This window comes from Oryza brachyantha, chromosome 4 (genome assembly GCF_000231095.2).
Source record: "Oryza brachyantha chromosome 4, ObraRS2, whole genome shotgun sequence".
In the NCBI taxonomy this organism is placed as follows: Eukaryota; Viridiplantae; Streptophyta; class Magnoliopsida; order Poales; family Poaceae; genus Oryza; species Oryza brachyantha.
This window is the reverse complement of record NC_023166.2, coordinates 11,298,479-11,320,329: the sequence shown is the minus strand read 5'-3', so window position 1 is coordinate 11,320,329 and position 21,851 is coordinate 11,298,479. Positions and strand designations below refer to the sequence as shown.

Here is a 21,851-nt window from a genome sequence, read left to right as displayed (position 1 = left end):
GGCCATGCTAGCTGTCGACCCGCTCCCAATTAAGACAGATGTACTAAGTTCACCGTATACGGTCGGACTCCATCTAAACAGGACATGCATCTCGATTGAGGGAGATCAGGGGTAATTGTTTGTTTTTTAATTAAAAAAGTCAAACAATATATCTATAAATAAATAATTATTTACTAATAAATTTTTTTATATGTGTGTTCTTAATAATAGAAAAACCGAAGACTGAAAAATAAACTTCAGTTAAAAAAAAAACTATCAACCTGACACGCATCCCTTTTCAACAAAAAAAAACTGACACGCATCCATTGACAGATCGTACATACACAATGCGTAGGTTCGTGGCTGCTTTCTTCGTCAATCGATATCATATCCAGGGGCGGGCGGCCCGCTGAGCTAGCTAGCTAGCTCTTTCAAATCGCCGGATGAACAGCCGCATCAATCCCTGCATTATTATCCATCGTCCGTACTGTCATGCATATATGGAGATAGAGATTATATATGCCATTATGCATGGGACCATCTAATCATCGACAACGATACGTGCGCATCAATCGCGCTCAGTTCAACTGCAGCCCCCCGGTTCGCTGTACGCGGCGTGCAGTAAACATATGTGTATACGCACGGTTCGTGATCACGCTCTAGGATCATCTGGTATATTTGTAAATAAAAAGTAATTTATGAATAATTTTTTCTATATGTTTTTAGTGATCCAAAAGTTAAGGCTAAAAATAAACCAGGATAAAAAAATCCTAAAATAAAGTTTAAGTTTAAGTTTAAAATTTAGCTTATAAACATATGCAAAATCGAAAAGACATGTGCTTGCTAGCTACTCCCTTAGTCCCACGTTATATGAGATTCTCACTTCACTTGTAATTTTTAACCATTCATCTTATTCGTAAATATAAAAATTTATAAGTAATACTTAAACTACTTTTAATAATAAACAAAAATTAAAATTTTTAAAATTTTTTAAATAAAACGAGTGATCAAACATTATAAACAGAAAGTCAAAATCTCATATAATATGAGAGAGAGGGAGTAGCTGTCACTGCCATTGCGACCATGGCCGGATTATATCGCTGTTAACTCTGATTAATTTATCGACCGACCTCTAGCTAGCTCTACGACCATACCATGGTCGTCGATCTCTCGATCGGGCGTGCTTACGACGGGGGGACTGATGGCGACTGTCGGCAAAACAGCAGCACAGCAGTAAAAAGGAGCTCCGATCGGCGCCACGGCCAGCCAGCTGCCATGCTGTGGTGGTGGCGCCGTGAGCCCGTGATGGGATGGAAGAACCATCGGGCGAGCACAGCTGCTTGTTGCTCGCATGCATATGCGCCAGTTGCTCTCGGTCGAAAGCATGCGTGTACACACAGCTACAGATCAGGGATCTTGCTGAGGGACCTGATGCGGCCGGGCACAAGGGCTACTTAAAACGCACGATTCGGGGGGAGGGGGGGGGGGGACGAGGTGATAGAAAAATACACGGGATTTTGATAGAAATTGCAAGACACTCGAGGAATACAATATTGATCGTTACATTGAAGGGAAAATGTGAGGCATAAATGAACTTTTCTGGGAGATTAGAGCTATTGCTAACTTTCTTTCAAATTTTGGCATTCCCTTAGTAATTTTGTAGGATTTGGGATCTATAATCTTTTGTTTCAAATGGATATATACATAGGCGGAGCCAAGCCTAGGATAGTTTGAGCTTGAGCCCCATGCGCTGGCCGAAAAATTACATTAGAAAAGTGCTATGTTTTAGTTAAAATTTATCCAAAAAATTTATGCTCTATTATTGAGCTCTAGAATTGGAAAATTCCTAGTTTCGCTCTTGGTTATATAGAAAAAATTCTATAAAATATGAATTCTACACGAATTCTTTGATTCACATTGACCCTATGACTATGAATAATGCATGGTGTCGTCTTATCCAGTGGTCTACCTCCATGTGGGCAAAACAGCTAAAACCATGTTAAAACCACTCTCCTCGTAAATGCATGGGTGGCCTAGATGGGTACACGAATAAAAAAATATGTTTATTTGTAGTTCGGCCTATCAGGTTTTTTATCTACACATAGGTCCAAAATTACTTAGCTAGCCTATCAATGAAGGAAAACTATAAATAACTACAAAACACTTCCTCCCTCTTCATTTTTCTATTCTCATTATGTCATCCACCACCCTCCTCGAGTTATCGCCACCGATCATATAGCCCTTCACCGCCACCAACCATCATAGCTCGTCACTACTGTTTGTCCCATCTATGTCTCTGTCTCTGCTTGTCCATCCTCTATTAATATTTTTACATGATGCCCCAACTCATCACCACCAGCTCCTCACCCTTGCCTCAACCATCTCCGAGCGTCAACACCTCTACACTCTTTCGACCTCTTCGTCTCAGCTAGGATAGCCTCGCGCTGCTCCAAGGTGGTGGATCTAGCTGTCAAACCTCACAGTGTTGTAGATCTAAAACAGTTAAGTCTAAAAGAGGGCTGGTGGTTGAGCTATCTGGCCATATTCTTGTTAGATCCAACGCGGCTAGGTCCATGGCAGCGACACTGATAAAGCCATGAATTCAACCATGTGGCAAATTACTCTTGTTTTTGTATTTAAGTGATGTGTGATTTTTCTATTTTTTTTAGATCTATACATGAAAAATCATGATTTACATGGTAATTTTTTTAAAAGAAAAAGCAATGGGGTTGGCTGACCTCACAGCTTATGCCTGCATCCGCCACTGGGCAGCGGCAACTCCCCCTAAGAACTAGTCAAATCCAGCGTGGTCAAGTCCTTAGCGGCGACAGCTCCCCCGGTGCTCGCTAGATGCGGCGTGGTCAAGCCTCCTGGTGGCTTCTCATCCTGTGGTTCGCCGGGTGTGCCTGGAGCGGTTACATTGTCACGTCTGTCTCCATTCGCCCCCATGCCGTCACTGCCGCGCGGGGGCCGCTGCACTCTACACTATATATATCTCTGCCTTCTCTCGGGGCTAGGCGCGCGTGGCTTGAGACAACCACTCTAACACCCTCTAAGGCCATTCCTAAACCGCACGGTCCTCACCTTGGCATCTGAACCTGGTTAATTAGCAGCTGAAATCACGTACGATCTCTAGCTAGGATCACGCATTGGGGATCCCCTGGTAGCCTGCAGGCGCCCGGCGCTGCTACTAGCTCGCCCACGTACGGACTTGCGGTGTCGCCGCTGTCGACGACGACGTACGCGATCGCAAAAGCCATATGGCACACATGCTTTACGTTAATTAGCCGCACAGCCTACAGGGGGTGATCGCGCGGCGGGCTCCGGTGCGCCTGCGCCTGACGAACAGCAGTACGTGCGCGCGCTACTGTCACCAGCCTCGGGGGATCGCGGGGCGCCCCGGCCGGCGGAAACACGCGCGCGCGTGCGAGTCGTGAGTCGTACGTGACCCTATCAAACGGCACGAGGAATCGAGTGGCGAAGCGAGGCGGACGGGTCCCTTTCTTTGACCGGTCCGGCCGGCCGTCCGTCCCGGACCCGGGGCTCCAGCCTCCAGGGGCGATCGATCGATCGGCCGGCCGTCCACGTCGTGCCGTGCGGCAACCCCATAGCGACTGATTGGCCCAACAGGCAACAGCTCGATCATCTGGAGCACGTAGCATGCAGTAACTAGCTCTATCTCTGATTGCACGGAGCGGCCACCGCGCGCGCGCGTACGTACGTACCTCGATCTCTCATGCCGGCCGGCCAGCTCTCTCCACATATGTATGCATGCTTCCGTGCGATCGAGTACGTGCGTGCGGTCGCGGACGTGACGTTCTCCCCGGCCCTGCGGACACACACATCACACATGTATATATATAGCGAGGTTTCATGCGCCGTGATCATCAGACCGCGCGGTACGTGGAACACTGGAACTAGTAACTGCTTGCTCGATCGAGTACCAGTTTCTTCCTGGTGTCAAATCGGATCGATCGATCGGTCGGTCGAGAGGGGCCGCTCACGCGGCCCGGCCGTGCTCCGCCACAAGCTCTAGCACCCGTGTTAACTTGATTCTGCCCCGTTAACTTGTGGCTCTCGTTTGGCCGACATACATATGTACAAGCGGCGGCGCACGCACGGATCGTTTGGTCGGCCTTTGCGGCGAAATAACGTACGTACGGCCCCCGGTCGTCGGTGTCTCCACAGGATGGCGTCACGCACTGGCAACGCAAGTCAATTCATATGTACACTCCACGCTCTAAGTGGATGAGAGATCGATCAAGTGAGATGAGGGGCTTAATTGGCTTGACCACCAACACTTTTTCCTCCTTAAACGATCGAGCAGGGTACGTACACAGTTGGAGACTTGGAGCTGGCTAGCTATGTAGCTAGCTCGATCCCCTAGTCCAGATATTTCCACCAACCATACGCATGCTTGCTGCAATATATATTGCTGCAGCTAACTATAATACACCCCCAGGGCCCGGGCTACTGTTCCTACTCTACCACGCAAATGATTACCTGATCATTTGTGCCCGTGCACATGTAATGCCAATTGACTCCGGACAAGGCTATCTAGCAAGGCATGGGGACGCATGGTCCATTACGTTCTTGTACGTATTCATCTCCCCTGAGATCGATCGATCGATCGATCGATCACACATACTGTTGGTCGATCTCATGCATGCATGCATGTAGCTACACCGTACCGTTCAGGTTAATTGGATTAACATTATTAGATACAGATTTTTAATTTCCCCCCAACGATGATGATGAGTTCACCCGTACCATGCATGATTGGAGGTACGGTACCAAACGGGATCCTCCGTACGGCCAGGATCGGACACGTGGCCCTCGCCTCTGACTGGGGCCCCACACGGGGTGCATGTGCACGCCCCCTTCCCCGATTCGGACTCGGAGGCCATTGCTGGCCAAGCGATCCATCCATCTGCGCCGCGTTCGCTGGAAGGGTTCTATCCTAAGGTAGAAAATATATTAATAGATTTTACATATGATTAATTAATTATTAAAAAATATAAAATACATTAATGTTATTTTTAAAATAATTTTTTCAAGAAAATTTCTAGAAAAAATACAGATTTAGCAGTACAGAAAACGTGCACGTATAAAACCAGAAGGATAAGTTAACCGAGAGAGAGCGACTAGCGCGGCCCTAGCCATGTAGCCTAATTTATGTGCTGCTGCTCCAACCGCGTGTGCTTCGTCTGATCAATGCTCTCGTTAATTGGCCAGTGCTCATGTGTCTCTCTCAGGAGTCAAGGGAACAGTCCAAATCCAGGCTGTTGTGTATATATATAGGCCCCATGTACTGCATGCCAGAGTACTGGTCACTGGATCGACCAAACCAAAGCCCTTCCTGCACTCACACTTTTAGTCTGGGGAAGAGAGCAGCTTTTAACCAAACTTGAAAATGAAATCCATGGAGGATCGATCAGCGTGATGACTAGGTCAAGCTCGAATGCATGTGTGACTGTGGCTGAGTGACAAGCTAGCGGACCTCGCCATGAGAGGAATCCAGAGAGGGGGCGCTGGTCTTTTTGCACCTTGATGGGCATATGTATATCAGTATATGGGACAGACTATTGTTTATTTGGAGGAACAGGAAAGTGTTTCTTGTATGCTACCTATATATTTATTAAAGAATGTTTAAAAATTAATAAAATAGATTAATATGAGATGTGTCACTCCATAAATATATAAAGTTTAAATTCGACTTTTGCAAGTTATAGCATTAAAAAAATAAACTGTCATTGTGGCTGTGCTAATTTCAGCTTTTTTTTTACATCTTGTAGCAGTTAAATTTGAACTTACATGTTTATGGAGTGATATCTTCCATGTCAATACATCTTGTTAATTGTTTTTAGATTTGTTATTAGTATTTAGTTAACATGTATGAAACGATGGGATGTCCACTCGAGGAATAAAAATCCACTTCGGAAATAAACCCCTCCTCTCCAATATCTATTGGATCACTTCAAGATTTGTGCAAATAGCAAATCGATCCATATACCTGTAGTCTTCCGTAAGTGCAATTTGGACAAACTTGGGATGGATTTGGGTCGGCCTATTTATTGATTTACACCATCTGATCATGTTAATTAACTGGTGAAATATTTTGAATATGTGTAGTTGTGATATTTGGATGCAAATGAAATTATACTCCATTTATTCCAAAATATATGACTAGTAGATTCATAGTAATAGTTAGTATCTAATGCAGTACTAGGTTATTATATTTTGTACCATGTCTATATTTGTAGTACCAAACGGCGTCTAATCTATCTAGTACTAGCAGCCTCACAATTCAGTTTTGCTTATACTTATAAGCCAAAATTTAAATTTTCAACCTTAATTTTTGAGTTGATTTGAGAGTTTTTTATTATATTTTATTTTTCAACATTTGCTTTTTGATCTTTAAGAACATGTATATAAAAATTTTATTTACAAATTATTTTTTGTCTACAAATATATTGTTTGGTTTTCTCCGTGAAAATCTCGAAGATAAGATCCTAGGTTGTATATTTTAAACCGTGTTCAGACTCATAATATTAAATGGTATTTAATTCAGTAATACTCCTAGTTAGCTATATTTTGTAATAGAATCGAGTACGGACTATAGTGGGTTAAAAGGTCAGTCCAAATCCGACTCACTATTATCGAGACCATCTTAAAAAGACTAATTAATCTGGCCCGTTATACCTTTAATCTGTCGCTGTAGTCGCCAATTCGAGTGTGCACCGATCAGTCCATGCTTTTTTTGCATTATTATTCCGGTTGACAAGACTAGCCTACTTGTAGATGCCACTAACTTTCCGTGTCCTTTGCTGCCCTGGTCTTGCAACAGTGCAATGCCAAGGAGAAGAAGAAGAAGAAGAAAAAGAAATGAACCAACAGCCGTGACCGTGACAGTGTCCGTGCCAACGACGCGTCTGTAGTACACTATCGCTAGGACGGCATGCATGCATGCACCCATTATTGCTGCGTCCAATCATGAACCAAATCATTAGCTTAACATAGTAACTAGCACACGACGAAGTGGACATCTATCTCGCGCGCGCCGTGCCGTGCTGCAAGCAGTACGTACGAGTGCGTCGCCTATAAAAAAGCTCGCTCGCTCGCCAAGATTACATCTGAATCATATCGATCTCGTCTCGCACGCACGTACGCGCTCTCGATTTGTTCTTGGATCGTTCTTGGCTCTGTCCATCGCGACGCGGCAGAACGGATGGAGGAAATGGCGGCCATGGGGATGGGGAGGTCGTCGTCGTCGTCGCCGACGATGGCGGCGGCGGGGTGCCAGTACAGGGGCGTGAGGAGGAGGAAATGGGGCAAGTGGGTGTCGGAGATCAGGCAGCCCGGGACCAAGACGCGCATCTGGCTGGGGAGCTTCGAGTCGGCGGAGATGGCGGCGGTGGCGCACGACGTCGCGGCGCTGCGCCTGCGCGGCCGCGACGCGCGGCTCAACTTCCCGGGCTCGGTGGACCGGCTGCCGCGCCCGGCCAGCTCGCGCCCGGGCGACATCCGCGCCGCCGCCGCGGAGGCCGCGGACAGGGTGCGCCGCGAGCCGGCGCTGGCGGCGCGCGTCGACCCGGCGCGGTGGGCCGCCTCCGGGGCCGCGGCGCAGCCCCGCGGCGGGTGCGGGGGCGCCGTCGAGGTCGAGCAGCTCCGCGGGGGCGGGAGCGACGAGGAGTTCGACGTGGATTCGCCCAGGCTGTGGGCCGAGATGGCGGAGGCCATGCTCCTGGACCCACCCGTGTGGGCCATGGATGTCAGCGAGATGGAGGCCCCGCACTGCTGGTCCCACGGGTCCTTGTGGGATGCCTGCTAACTGCTCCTATATATATAGCTTTGGGGCTTATTATTAATCAGCTGTCACTTGTGTGGCTTTGTTTCCTTTTGAATCATGCTTGGCTTGGGGGTTTTCAATTGTATCATCCACCTATGTTAGGCTAATTATGCTGATTAATTAATGAGAGCACAATACAGTACCGATATTGTAGTTTGGATCTCCAACGCATTGCAAATACCAACTTATTTTACTCATCATCTTTCATCGAAAACCGGTGTCCCATATTATCTACGTTAAACAAACAGTTCTGATCATCCCTTGGCCACCTCTCTGATTTGGGTTCCTCTCCCAAAGCCACATATCAATCTGGGTTGCTCTGCTAATCCTACACATGAATTATACACGTTGCTACTGTAATCCCCTCAACATTAAATAGCCACCTAGCAATCATGTCATATTCCTTGACCTCCTTTCCATTTGTCTTAAATTTTAAATTAAATTTAGAATTTTTAATCATAATTTATTTTCCTTAGTTTTTTAAATCGCTAACAACACGCATATAAATATATCATTTGCTATTTTTTTAAATCGCACCCAAGAATAGAGCGGACATCACTTTTAAGGCACTGGAGTTTCCTTGAACTCTCTGCCCCCGTTACTGTTGTCCTCCCAACACAAACCAGGAATCACTTTATGTGTATTTTTCGCTTTCAGAAATAAATTGTGTGTGTAAAGCAGTTCTAAATACGCGAAGACGATAAAAGTAGGAAGAAAATCCAAAGAGAGAAAAAAGTTTTAAAAATACAGCTGTAAGCAACCGTCCTCTCCCAACCATCGTCCTCTCTCTCTCTCTCTCCTCTCTCTCACGTTCTCACGCGCGACGAGCGGAGCGGCCGGGGGCGTTGCGCGTCGGGCGGACGGAGCCGGCGATACGGTGATCACGCGCGGCGGAGGAGTGAGTGGGCGACGGTGCGCCGCGCCAGACCGTGCTCCTCCGGCCCTGGACGAGGGGGGGAGGGGGGGGGCGACGGCGCGCGCCGACTCATCATCTGACGTGCGTGCCGGTCTCCGGGTGGGTGGGCTGACCAGCTCGGTTTCGGGGGGGCGGGCGATCGCGCGGGCAGTGGAGCGGGGGCGTACGTGCAGCGGCGCCTCTGGGGCTCCGGCTGGCCGGCCCCCGCCCTGGGGGGCACAGCGGCGCAGGCGTGAGGTAGGTGAGGACCTGGGGTTGCGCTGTTTCTGAATCTATTCATCATCTAATAGTCATTCAATCTGTTCGATTAGAGTAAACGGTTTTTTTCTTGATTTTAGGTATTGGTGTAGTTGATGTACGTCTGTGCGTAGGATTGTTGGTTTTTAGGCTCGTTCGCTCTGTTTTCCTTTTTGTGCGTATGAATTTCCGAATTGTGATTGAAATTCAATCATAACCTAGATTGAAATTAAGAATTTATATATCATTCTGGCCCACCTGTTAATAAACTTGAAATGATCCCCCGTGTCAGTAGCACGTATGGTTAAATCCTCAATTTTTAATCTAAAGGGGTTGTATGATCAATTCCCTCTTTGTAGTTTTGCTCAACAATAGAGCAATAGAGTGGCATATGTATGTTCGAGCCCTGTATTCATTGTATTTTTTCCTAGAGAATACTAACACACACCGGAGCCGAACTTCAGAAATGAAATTTCTGACCCAGGGTCCAAAATTTCGGAAATGAAATTTCTGACCCCCTCCCTCCACCCCACCCCTAAAACAACCCAATAGGAAACTATTTCGCCATGTTTTTTTTATTTTTCAATATTAAATTAAAATTTAAAATTATAACAGTTGCAAGGCCTAGGTATCAATGACATTCTAGAGGCATGTATTTTTTGGATTACCTAACCATACCTGACAGATTTTTTTAACCCGGATCACTCGAATTTTCAGCCCTCAGATGAAAGAACCAATACACATGAATCACTCGAATTTTCAGCACTCATATGAGAGAACAAACATACAGGAATCACTTAAATTTTCAGCTCTCAGATGGGAGGAACCAACACAAAGGATAAACCGATAGAGGGACCTATTGGTGTTGCATCATGTGCCATAATTTTTAACTCGCTCCCATATATTGCATAACAGATTTTTTAATCACATTATTAACACTCCCATGTATTGTATAATTGCAAACATGTGTACTAAAGATTACAGTATAACTACAATGTAAATATTATTTTGCCTATGCAACCAATGCCTCCTCCTTGCTCAGTTGGCAAAGGGTCTTATCTTTTCGCTTTTGTTTATACTTATAAGCTAAAATTTAAATTTTTGACCTTAAATTTAGAGTTGATTTTGGGGGGTTTCATTTTAGTTTATTTTCCGACTCTGTTAGATCACCAAGACCATGTATATAAAAGTTTTATTGGCAAATTATTTTTTGTTTGTAAATATGCCATTTGCCCTTTTCCAGGTCAATGTCAAACGATTACCCTGAAAGCGCTGCACGTCAACACGTGGTAGGAAAGGGTCATGGGATCAATTCATGTCCCGTGAACACACTTTTTTCCCCTTGGAATGAGCACAGATCTCGTGCACATTTGGATGGTGGAAAAATCAAGTTATTTCCAACAATAAATTTGTAGACAAAGATTTAGTAAAACCAATGTATTATTACCATTTTTTTCTAATTGACCCAATACACCGTGGGCCACCAAGGGGCCTGCCCAAACCTCAGTCCTCCCCCTGCCTTAGCCCTAGCTCATCCGTATGTATATATATAGCCTGGAAAATTGAATTGAAACCCCCAACTTATACATGTGAATAGATTTGAATCTTCATCTATCAAGCATTTAAATCCTACAGTTGATGAATCAAATTCTTCATTGGTTAATGTTTGTTGGCCCATTACCCTATACAGATTCTCCATCTGCAAATAATTTGTGCCTCTTCTCTCCTTGTAGTAATGCTCTCTTAATGTTTATCTTGCTTGCAGGGAGTTGGAGAAGCCTTTGTTTTGATAGAAGTGAGGATGCCTGGAATTCTCCAGTTGGTGTGCTTTATGTGATGCACCCATTAACATTTTTCACCAATATCATTGGTGTGGTGACTATTGTTCTAATCTCCATAGTCTCCATCTTGGGCATTATCTGCCTGTGCCACTCGGTGAACTTCCAACTGTTGATCAAACGGCGAAGGAGAAATTACTATCGAGCAAACAACGAGCAGCTTAGCTACTTCAATGGTCCATGGCTGACTCGCATAACATTAATACTGGTTGCATTATGGTGGGGTGTTGGAGAGGTGTTGCGGCTCACATTTGTTAATGGAGAGGGGAGGTTCATTTCTGATCAGACATGGCAAGCCAATGTATGCAAGTTTTACATCGTCTCAAATTTGGGGTTTGCAGAACCAGGATTGTTCCTGTTGCTAGCTTTCCTGCTAAGCGCAGCTTTGCAAAATCAAGAATTTGGTGCCTTAAATCGTAAATGGAACCAGAAGACTATATGTGCAGTGTTTATGCTCTGCTCGCCCTCACTCATATGGGAAGCTTGTGTAGTTTTTATTGGTCCTCATGTTGCTTCAGATGATAGCCAGACAAAGGCTTCAAAATACTGGTATTCAGCCTCTACAGTCCACAATGGCGATGTTGCGTGCACATACCCGTTGTTGAGCAGCATATTTCTTGGGGCGTTCTACACCGTGTTAACCATTTATGTCATATTTGTTGGTGGTCAGATATTATCTTTAGCGATCAACAAGGGGCTTCGTCGGAGGATATACATGCTAATTTTTGCCACCGGAATATTACTTCCTCGAGCTATGTTTCTTGGATTCTCGGTTCTTCCATGGCCAGGCGAAATAGTCCATGAATCTCTCGTATTTATCTCCTTCCTTGTGCTGATGCTTGCTGCTATGCTTGGTATTGTTATTCTGGTGTATTTCCCAGTTGCGGAAACCTTTGAAGTAAGAGACCAAGAGCATGTTGAGCTGCAAACAAGTCACCCAATGCCGTTTGACGACTGTTAGCATTGTGATCTGACATATATATGTCAAAGGGCAAACTGTTGGGAGATGCTTTGATGGCTTCATATTTATTCATGTGGCTGTTGAGAGTTCTCCCCAATTTTGTAAACATAGAACAAACTTAGATTAGGTATATTTCTCTGTCTTTTTTTGCCTCTTTTTTCTTCATGCATGTCAGCGTGTTGCCATGAAGACAAGTATACCCTGTATAGTAGTTTCCATAGGATAGTAGTTTCTATAGGTTAGTGAAATGATGAAGCAAATCTTACCTTTTATGTGTTGTACATCGAGGAAAAACTTTATGGCATAGTTTGTGGTGGTTGTGATGCGATTATCTTTTAAGCCATCATGAAAATGAAAGTTCCTTGTTAAGGAAAAAAAAGATTAGACGAACAATGTTGTACAAGTATCACATCTCTCCCAGTAAATTGGTTAATACAACGTTTACAACATCAAGTAAAGCAATATGTCAAACTCTGAAATGTCTAAAGACAATTGCATCAAACGAGTTCATCATAATCCACCATAATAACGAGAGCCGGTTTTATCTTTTCGCTTATGCTTATATTTTAAAGCCAAAAGTTAAGCTTTAAACTCAAATTTAGACTTTTTCATCATAATTTGTTTTTTAGCCTTTGTCTTTAGATCACTAAAAACACATATATAAATTTTATTTATAAATTATTTTTCGTTTGCTAATATGTCATTTTTCGAATGAACTCCTTGTTAAGTATACTTGGCATGTCGTCGGTTACAAAACATCACATAATTTACCTAGCTTGGTTTCAAGCTTGTATACGTCGTGGATTGATATGTTTATTCGTCATTCATTGTTTTACATTCATTTTAAGTTTGTCTCAGAAAATGAGCTACATTTGAACAAGGTGAAATGGTGCGTTGCTTACAATTTTTTTTTGGTAGCAGATCCGCTGAATCCTAATACTATCCGTGCTAGAGATGGCAACGGGAACCCGATACCCGATTCCCCACGATGAATTCACCTATTAGGGAACGGGGATGATTGAGATACACTATTTATGGGGATGCAAATGGTATTAACTTTATCCCCGTCAGGAATGGCGGGGACGGGGATGGGGATGGTGCACCACTCCTCGTCCCCGTTCTCCACAGTGACCCGTTTATACTATTGAGACCTAATATAGACTTTAGATATGGTTTGGCCCAAAAGGACAAGACATGTATATAAGTTCAACACTAAGTCCCTAACCCTAGTCAATGTTGCTCAACAAAATCAACACACCGGTACATCATTCTCTCCCCGTCAGATCTGCCCAAGACCGACGGCCGCCCCCTCCAGCCTCGCCGTGCCGGCAGCACGTTGCCTCTCCGCCCAACGACTGCTCCCCTGACGCCCCCTTCCCCCACCGCATCGGTCGCCCATGGTCTCTCCGACCTCCGCCCGAGCGTCGTCCCCCGTCCCCACTCCTGACACGTCGGCCTCCCACCGCCGCGGCGCCACCCCCTCTCCGTGGCTCCGCTTGACCCTCCCTCCCGTCGGCGCGCCGTCCTCCATGGCGGCGGTACCCCCTCCTCCGCTCGATAGCCGTCTGCACGTCGCCTTTTGCCTACCTTTAAGTCGGAGCGTCGCCCCTCTCCGCCTTCACGTCGACGGGGTGCAGGGGTGTCCCCTGCGGCGTGCCGCCGACGCCACGCCCCTGCATCGGGTTGCTGACCATCGGCACGCCACCTCCTGCACCCGCCTGTGACGAACAACAATAGACTCATTGATTAAAAGGGCGAGAAAAATCACCGTGGTGATCGGGGATGGGTACGATGTAAGCCCCGTCGCGGTTCACAGGGGTGGTTGTGGTTCGCAAGGGTGGGGACGGGAAATTTTTTTCACCACGGGGAGGGGGACGTGGACGTGGTGATGATCCACAACGGTGAATTCCTGTTGTCATCTCTAATCCGTGCTCTAGTGGTTGACAAATAGCATTGCACATTGAATTCTGGTATAGCTCGTGTAGCTTGGTTCAATCTTTGAGGCCCCTTTGATTTAAAGGAAAATTTATAGAAATTTTAGAGGATTTCATTCCTATAGAAATTTTTTCTACAAAGCCTTTTAAATCAAAGGAATAAATCTTATGAAATCGTATGGAATACCTCTTCTTATATAAGTTTTGGAGGAAATTTAGCAAGAGGTAGAACCTCTTGAAAAAATTCTTTGTGAATTCCTATGTTTTTTTTATCCAATCAAACGGTTATTCCTACGTTTTTCATGTGTTTTGCAATCATCTATTTTACACTTACATTTCTGTCAAAATCCTATGTTTTTCTTATTCCTCTATTTTTGTCAAAATCCTATGTTTTTCTTATTCCTCCATTTTTTTCATTCGTGTGATTCAAAGTTCATTCGTTTTTCTTATTCCTCCATTTTTTTCATTCATGTGATTCAAAATTCATTCATGTGATTCAAAGGAGCCCTGAAGGGAGTATGCACTTGGCACTTGATTGATTTTGCCTCACAACCTTACGAAATAAATAGCATGAAAATAACCGATGCTCCACGGGAAAGGAGAAAATTATAAACCCGTGCCTCCTGGCATTCGACTGGGACGCCCTCATCTTCCTTGTAGTAATATGGAGTATATTCATCACATTCACAATCCAACACTTCTACAAGCATTTGAAAGCACCCAATGACTCGATTTTATTCACAGAACAACCTGCCATAGAAGGAACTCGCAAACCATGTCACAAAAAAATCAATCATGCCATGCATCAAGGCGAGTGGCAACAAAGTGCTAAAGCCTAAGATCGCTCGTGCCTATGACATCCTGAACCTTTCTGAAGAAGTTCTTTTCTCGTGGAAAAATATGGTAATACGGTAGAGATAGAAGCCTCGTCTTTTTTTTTCTAAAAGCTGTCTACAATGGAACGCAGGGTACGTTCTGTCTAATGCTGCCATTTTTTAATCAGTCCCGGAATCTGAGAAAAGAAAATGAGCAGGCATTAGGTTGATAAGCAAATGAGTGAAAGAGCAAATATTAGCGAAGTGTAATGCTAAGGCTAAGCTGATTACTGACCTCAACACCATTTGGACCTATTTTGTTGCGAGCTATGAAATTCAGTATGTACGATGCAAATTCTTCAGGTACATCTTCCTGAAAGAAAAAATTTTCAGGAGAAATTGTGATAGTATGTTAACAGATGGTTAAAAAACAATTCATCAGTTCATTTTGTTAGCAATTATGCTTCCAGAACATAACTAACAACACTCAGTAAATTGGCTGTTCATTCCTGTGCTCTTCTACATATTATTGGTTCTTCTGACCTTTTAACGTAAGCCCTAAAGCTGCTAGGCAGGGTGCCCTAGTAGCAGAAGAGAAGCAACATACTTATCACTCTACTCAGAAATCAGAATGCTGATAGAGAGAGAGAAAAAGGTCCCTCAATATCATTACAATAATAACAAGGCTGAAAGCAGTATGGTAGAACTGTAGGAAGCGAGCAGCTAACCTGTATGGCATGTCCAGTGTGTCGAACCACCACCATTTGAAACTTCCCTTGCATTTGACCAATTGTTAAAGCTCTGCAAAACATATTAACAATGCATTACAATATGTCCTCAATAATGGTTCGTAAAAGTGTTAAAATGTGATGCAATTTTCACATATCAAAAGTTCTAAACACTAAGAAAGAGCAATAAGCTGATAAGAAAATATGTGTTACACAAAGAGTTCTAATAAGATGAATGGCTTAAATAGAAGTAGCATTTGAGTCATTTCTCATTTCCTGATCTAATCGAATAGCATAGATATGGTTTAAAGGTAGATTGTAGCCTTGGGGTAGCCTCCTTATGGGTAACTTGGTTAAGGGGGTGTTTAGTCGATGAAATGAAAATTTTTGCATGTCACATCAGACGTTTGACCGGATGTCAGAAGGGGTTTTTAGACACGAATGAAAAAATGAATTTCACGGCTGGCGTGGAAACCGCGAGACGAATCTTTTGAGCCTAATTAGTCCGTCATTAGCGCATATGGGTTACTGTAGCACTTATGGCTAATCACGTACTAATTAGGCTCAAAAGATTTGTCTCACGATTTCTCACATAACTGTGCAATTAGTTTTTCGTTTTATCTATATTTAATACTCTATTTAGGTGTCCAAAGTTTCGATGTGATGTTTTTGGGTGAAATTTTTTGGAACTAAACAGCCCCTAAGTGTGACCTAAGTAGTTCTGTTATGGCAGGACCTATACATAGGTTGAGAAAGTAAAGCATGTTCTCTGTTTTGTTGGAGCACATCTTGTGGCGTCAATCTAAGGATGCACCAGCTGGTTGATTACATACTCAGATGTTCCTTGAAAACAATAGACTACACCTGCCCCAAAATACTTGTCTTACCAGAAAATCAAAATTTGGTCCAAAATAGTTATCGCAATAAAGTACTAGTTGTCCCATCCAATCACCTCCCATTCAAATTTCTCCCTATTATACCACCAACCACCCACTCACTCTCAACAATAAAATATTTAATAAGGGGTACTATAGTAATTTCTTCCCAAACCTTAATACTCCCTCTATCCTCCAGATTCATAGTACTAGTTTGTTTATTTTGGAATGGAAGGAGCATATGCTAAACAACCTAGAAAGACAGGTATTAGGGACGGATGAAGTCTAATCAATTTGAGTTTGCAGTTCAACTAGGTTGGCACAAAATTCACTAAACTTTGAGAGCAATTTTACCATCCTTGAGAAGGTACCAGGAGGTACCATTATTTTCTACGTAAAATTTAATATCTTTTGGTACCTTAGATACTAGAAGGTATTAAATTTTACATAAAAAACAGTGATACATCATGATATATCCTCAAGGATAGGAAAAATGCTCAAACTTTGATAGCCTGATCACTAGTGCAATTTGGTGTAACAGCAGATGAATCAAAACTTAAGCCTTAGAAAACTCAAGGATATATATATATATATATATAGAGAGAGAGAGAGAGAGAGAGAGAGAAAGCATGTTGCTGCTTCTAACAGGAGGCAAAAAAAATTGTAATCAAAATTCGGCACAAATTAAATTAAGTTAAGAACAATAGAGGGCCAGGCTCACAGGCTGACAAGGCGATAATCATGAATGAGAAAATTGATAACTTATTGCACTAGAAGGATACATAACAAACCTGTCCAACCTATCGGTGCCAGCTAATAATAGGATCTTTTGCACTGGACAAGACAAGAACTTTTCGGAAAGACCTTCATACCTTAAACAGAAGCATTTCGCACTTCAGTATCAACCAAAAAGGAGAAAAGCAAATAACTCAAGTATTCCTAAAATAAAATGTTGTTTGAAATTGAAGTCTGGCCTAGTTACCCTATGTTTACTTCTGAAACAACTCGTTGACCCTATTTTTTGTTTTGTTTGGTCAATTCAAGGTACTCATACTTCCAGACACATAAGAGAATACAGTAGAATCAATATTGTTGTGTATAGGAACTGAAAAGGTAGATCCTTGTTAAATCAAATCATGAAAGGAATAAGATAATACAGTAATCAATATTGTTAAAGAGGAAATGAAGATGTCAATCCTTGTAACTAAAAAGTGACTGAAACTTCTATAGGACATATAATCAAACAAAACACTGTATGTAATTAACATGCTTGTCAATTGTAATAATCACAAAAAAGGCATTCAAAACTAGCAGAGCTTAAATAAAAGTGGTAAAAAAATAACATCAAGGACATCATTAAATTGAAAGTGTACCATCCTTTCCAGTATTTTTCTGTTTCCTCAAGAGGAGTGCGATATGTATAGCTGAAACAGAGTAAAAAAGTTCATTTAGGTTTTCAAAGGATGAGTAAAGTTTTGTTGCGCAGTTATATATATATGCATACTGAACTGCAAAATACAAGCATGCACTATGGAAGTTAGTGTTTACCAGTTCCTTGATTCATCATATTTCAAGGTAGATGGGATCGAAACACGAGCAGAATCAATGTTCCTGAGTGGCCCACCTTTGACACTCCATTCAATCTGCATAGTTTCAATAACAAAAATTAGATGGAAGTATATTATTGGAATAAGGTTTACTGCTGCAATAGTAAGCATGACCACAATAAGTCAACTTCACCAGCATGCCTATTTTTAAAAAATTAAGATCTTGACAATATTTGCATGTTTGTATGATTTCCACCTATTACAAGCCAAAGCATCAAATGCTACCATTTTTCCATCAGTTTTTTTTCTTTGTGGGAATATACCTCAAATAAGTTATGACTAATAAGCTACACCAGATTTGTTTACTAAATAATGATGACTGCTGCAATATTCAAATTGTCATGTAGGAGTAGGAGTACATCAACATACTGCTTTTTCAATACTAGGGAAGTGTTGTGCTCGATTTGTTAAGATCTTCTGCATATGAACCAATGAAGCCATTGCCGTTCCCTGTTTTGGAAAAAGGCATTTGAAATCAGCTATCAAAATTCTATAAGTGTAATATAGTGGTTAAGTAAGGAATAAACTAACCTCAACTACATCAACAACAACAAGACCGTGAAGATTGCAAATAACTTTCCTCGCGGCCACATGTACAGCCACAGAACCGCCCATGCTAAAAAAAGGACCAATAATTGTTTAATCAAATTCCGACGACTAGAAGCTATCGACAATGCTAGTAGTTAAAAAAAAATCGGTTGAATCTGTAAAAGAAAAGATAGCATTGTATAAGCTATAAACCACCAAGGTAACAACAAAAATGAAACTAAAAGTCAACGGATCAGTGGCATGCTTTTTCAGAGGTTGTTCTAAAAAGTATTGTAATTAATTCTCCAAGGGTTATTTAGATGGTCCATTTCCAGATTATGGTATCTGTACACCATCCAAAGGATTTTTTCCATCATATTATCATTTGGAGAGCAATTGCATAAGGAAGTACAATTTTCATTCAATCTTGATAGCTTATTCCAAAATTCAGATAAAGAGTGCAAGCACAGTGGTGGCCAAAGTCCATGGTGCCAACTCACCTATGCCCAACAAGCATAATGGCTGGTGGGGAGTCTCCATACAATGTGTGTAAAACAGCTATGACATCACCGCTAAGAGTCTGCAGTTGCAAAGAGGGAAATAGTATAATACTGTACTCATGTCTTCAGTAAAAGTTAATAAGTTATTGAAGTGTGGCATTAATACTATATGTTATTATACACGGAAGAGCAAACGTTTATCAAGAAAAATAAATTATGTACAAACTGGACGACATACTTCAATGGACAAATCCGAATCATCACTTGTGGTTGATTTTCCATGCCCTCGAAGATCCATAGAAACAACACGGGCCTTTTCCTTCATTCGACTTGCTGCTAGAGCAAAGGAAAGCCTAAGGCAGAATGAGAAATAATTAACACAATGTAATCACACATATTGAATAAGACTTATTGCAGCATTTCATATGGACTAATCAAATTAATTCAAGTAATTTCCACATATGATTATTTTGAATTTCGGAAATGATAGATCCGTATACTCCTTAACGCAAAACAGAATCAAGATTAAACAGCAATGCTCTCGCTTTTCAGTTTTCACGATAAAACTAGGCTTTCAACATGTCAAGTTCCTCCCTTATTTGTCAATCAGTTATCAAAACTAAAATTCACCAAAACGTTGTCAGTTGTACACTTGTTGGGTTGGTATATTTTCCATATGTGCGAAGCAAAGCTCTAGAAGGCCTTATTAGAATTCACCTCCAAAGTTTGCACCGCAGATATTTAATTCTCAAAAATGTGTCATTGCAGCACAGCCCAGCCAGTGTATTAAGCTCTGATTCTTCCCTATATCTCCAGGTTTCTATGGCCAACTGGACCATCCTCACTAAACACATTCCCATATAAACAAGGTAGGTGTGCTCAACACAATGAATCATTTTGGTGTCATGCTACTCCTTTCCAGCAAGTGTTAACAGAAATGCCATGGACATCTACTCAATTTCACCAGCGAAACAGGTAATTCTGTATGTAAATCGTGGCACAGACGCACCCGGAGTAGCCGCCTCCATGCAGGCAGAACACGACAGGCCCCTCGGATCCGGCAGTGTACACATTGAAAACCTACACACGCAAAAATAAATAAATAAATAAAGGAACACTATATCAAGAGCGCACCAACAGGACTGATCCGGAGAAAATAAAATCAAAAGCAGTTTATGCTCCCAGCTGGGACGCAGGCACGTACGTCTTCGGTGTCGGGGACGGCGACGCGGCGCTCCTCGTCGAAGTAGGCTGACCAGTCCAGCGGCGCGTACTTGTGGAGCGAGTGGCTGCGGGGTAGGGGAGGGGGGGTCACCGACAACAGCACAGAATCAAACTAGGGTTCCGCCGCGCAGGGGATGGCGGTGGGCGACTGGGGAGTCGCGAAGGGAGGGGGTGGACGGGCTTACTGCGTGGCGGGGCGGGGCGGCACGGCGTCGGCGGAGAAGGCGGAGGAGGACGGCGACTCGTCGGGCTCCCCCTCGCCCTCCTCCTGCAGCGACGCAAGGGGCGCGGGCTCCATGGAGGGTGGCGCGCGGCGGTCGGGCGGTGGAACCGTGGAAGTGTTTGGGAGAAGGATCTCGAGCTCTCGACTTGACGACTTCTCGAGGGAGGTGGTGAGGAGAATGGGAATGGAGAAGAGGCGAAGACGGCTTCGGCTTGTAGTGTAGCGGCCATACGTCTTCCTCGAGAGAATACGTACTTTCACTCGACCGTCTGCTACGGACGGAACATACCCTGTGTGTACGGGACATTTGTAAAGCCCTTCCTATTCCTTTGCTTTTATTTTTTGTGCCATATACGCTCCGTGCGTAACAAATGATTGTACATAGGATGGTGTTTGGTTGGGTAGAAAAAAAATTGGATGACACATCAGACGTTCGATTAGAAGTTGGAATGAATTTTTAGACATGAATAAAAAACAAAATTCATAGCTCGTCTAGAAATCGCCAGATGGATCTTTTGAGCCTAAATAATCCATTATTAGCACATGTGGGTTATTATAACATTTACGATTAATCATGGACTAACTAGGTTTAAATGATTTGTCTCACAATTTTCTCCATAACTATGCAATTAGTTTATTTTTATCTATGTTTAATACTTCATTTATGTGTCTAAACATTCGATAAGATGTTTTTTTGAAAAATATTAGAACTAAACTGGCCCATATATACAAACTATACTCGGCTCCCAATATAGTTTGTATGTTGTTTCTATTGCTATTTTATCTACCGAATATTTACTTGTGTCAATGTTGTCTTGAAAAATCTCCCAGGGCACTCAAACGGACTCGCTTCACGAAGAAAAATAATTACTTGTGTCCTGTTGTGCTCTGAATATAGTTTGTACTACACATTAACTTGTGTCAGTGTTGTTTTAGACCTTGTTTAGTTTCTAAATTTTTTTTTCAAAAACATCACATCGATTTTTTGGACACCTAAATAAAGTATTAAATATAGATGAACCAAAAAACTAATTGCACAGTTACGGAAGAAATCTTGAGATAAATCTTTTGAGCCTAATTAGTCCATAATTAACTATAAGTGCTGCAGTAACCAACATGGACTAATATCGGATTAATTAGGCTCAAAAGATTCGTCTCGCGGTTTCTAGGCTAGCCGTGAAATTCGTTTTTTCATTCGTGTCCGAAAACCACTTCTGACATCCGGTCAAATATTTGACGTGATACTTCTCCAAAAATTTTTCTCGATCTAAGCAACCCAACCCCTTGTAGTGAAGCGGGTGCATTGCATTGGGAGCCTAGGCTCTATGACCGCAGGAAAATAACATTTTGAGAGAGTGATGTTAGTTTGGTCCTTTTCCAATATTTTTACATGAAAAAGGAAAAGAAAATAGTCCACTGTAACCAGCATGGTTATTATAAATGTGTGTCACCAGTTACAACATTATTTTAGCTCACGGTTATATGCCCATTTTAGCGAAACCAACTAGTTTCGTGACCTAAATAGCCAAAAGCTCAGTATTAGGCCTAACATGAATGGGGTTCATGATCTTTTTATTTTTATATATTTTCAAAATATTTTTGTTTAAATATTTTCAAAAGTATATTTTTAAGCTTTT

At 42.7% G+C, this 21,851-nt stretch overlaps 3 protein-coding genes across 3 annotated transcripts; 2 read left to right on the top strand and 1 right to left on the bottom strand.

The window, feature by feature from the left end:
• The first annotated feature begins 7,126 nt into the window (after nt 1–7,126).
• Nucleotides 7,127–7,810, top strand: LOC102706747 (ethylene-responsive transcription factor ERF024). Its single transcript, XM_040523210.1, has one exon. It carries the CDS (start codon nt 7,208–7,210, stop codon nt 7,808–7,810), a length of 603 nt encoding a protein of 200 aa, XP_040379144.1. The 5' UTR covers nt 7,127–7,207.
• A 784-nt stretch (nt 7,811–8,594) lies between these two features.
• LOC102719198 lies at nt 8,595–12,165 on the top strand. The gene is made up of 2 exons (XM_006652258.3): nt 8,595–8,981; nt 10,747–12,165. Exon 2 carries the CDS (start codon nt 10,818–10,820, stop codon nt 11,778–11,780), a length of 963 nt encoding a protein of 320 aa, XP_006652321.1. The 5' UTR covers nt 8,595–8,981; nt 10,747–10,817; the 3' UTR covers nt 11,781–12,165.
• A 2,258-nt stretch (nt 12,166–14,423) lies between these two features.
• On the bottom strand, nt 14,424–20,399 carry LOC102706468 (protein phosphatase methylesterase 1). The gene is made up of 13 exons (XM_040522905.1): nt 20,177–20,399; nt 19,972–20,056; nt 19,777–19,847; nt 19,006–19,120; nt 18,768–18,847; nt 18,271–18,355; nt 18,109–18,189; nt 17,681–17,775; nt 17,506–17,556; nt 16,924–17,004; nt 15,258–15,330; nt 14,825–14,902; nt 14,424–14,726 (listed from the first exon to the last, which is right to left on the bottom strand). Exons 1-13 carry the CDS (start codon nt 20,287–20,289, stop codon nt 14,694–14,696), a joined length of 1,041 nt encoding a protein of 346 aa, XP_040378839.1. The 5' UTR covers nt 20,290–20,399; the 3' UTR covers nt 14,424–14,693.
• Between the last annotated feature and the right edge of the window lie 1,452 nt (nt 20,400–21,851).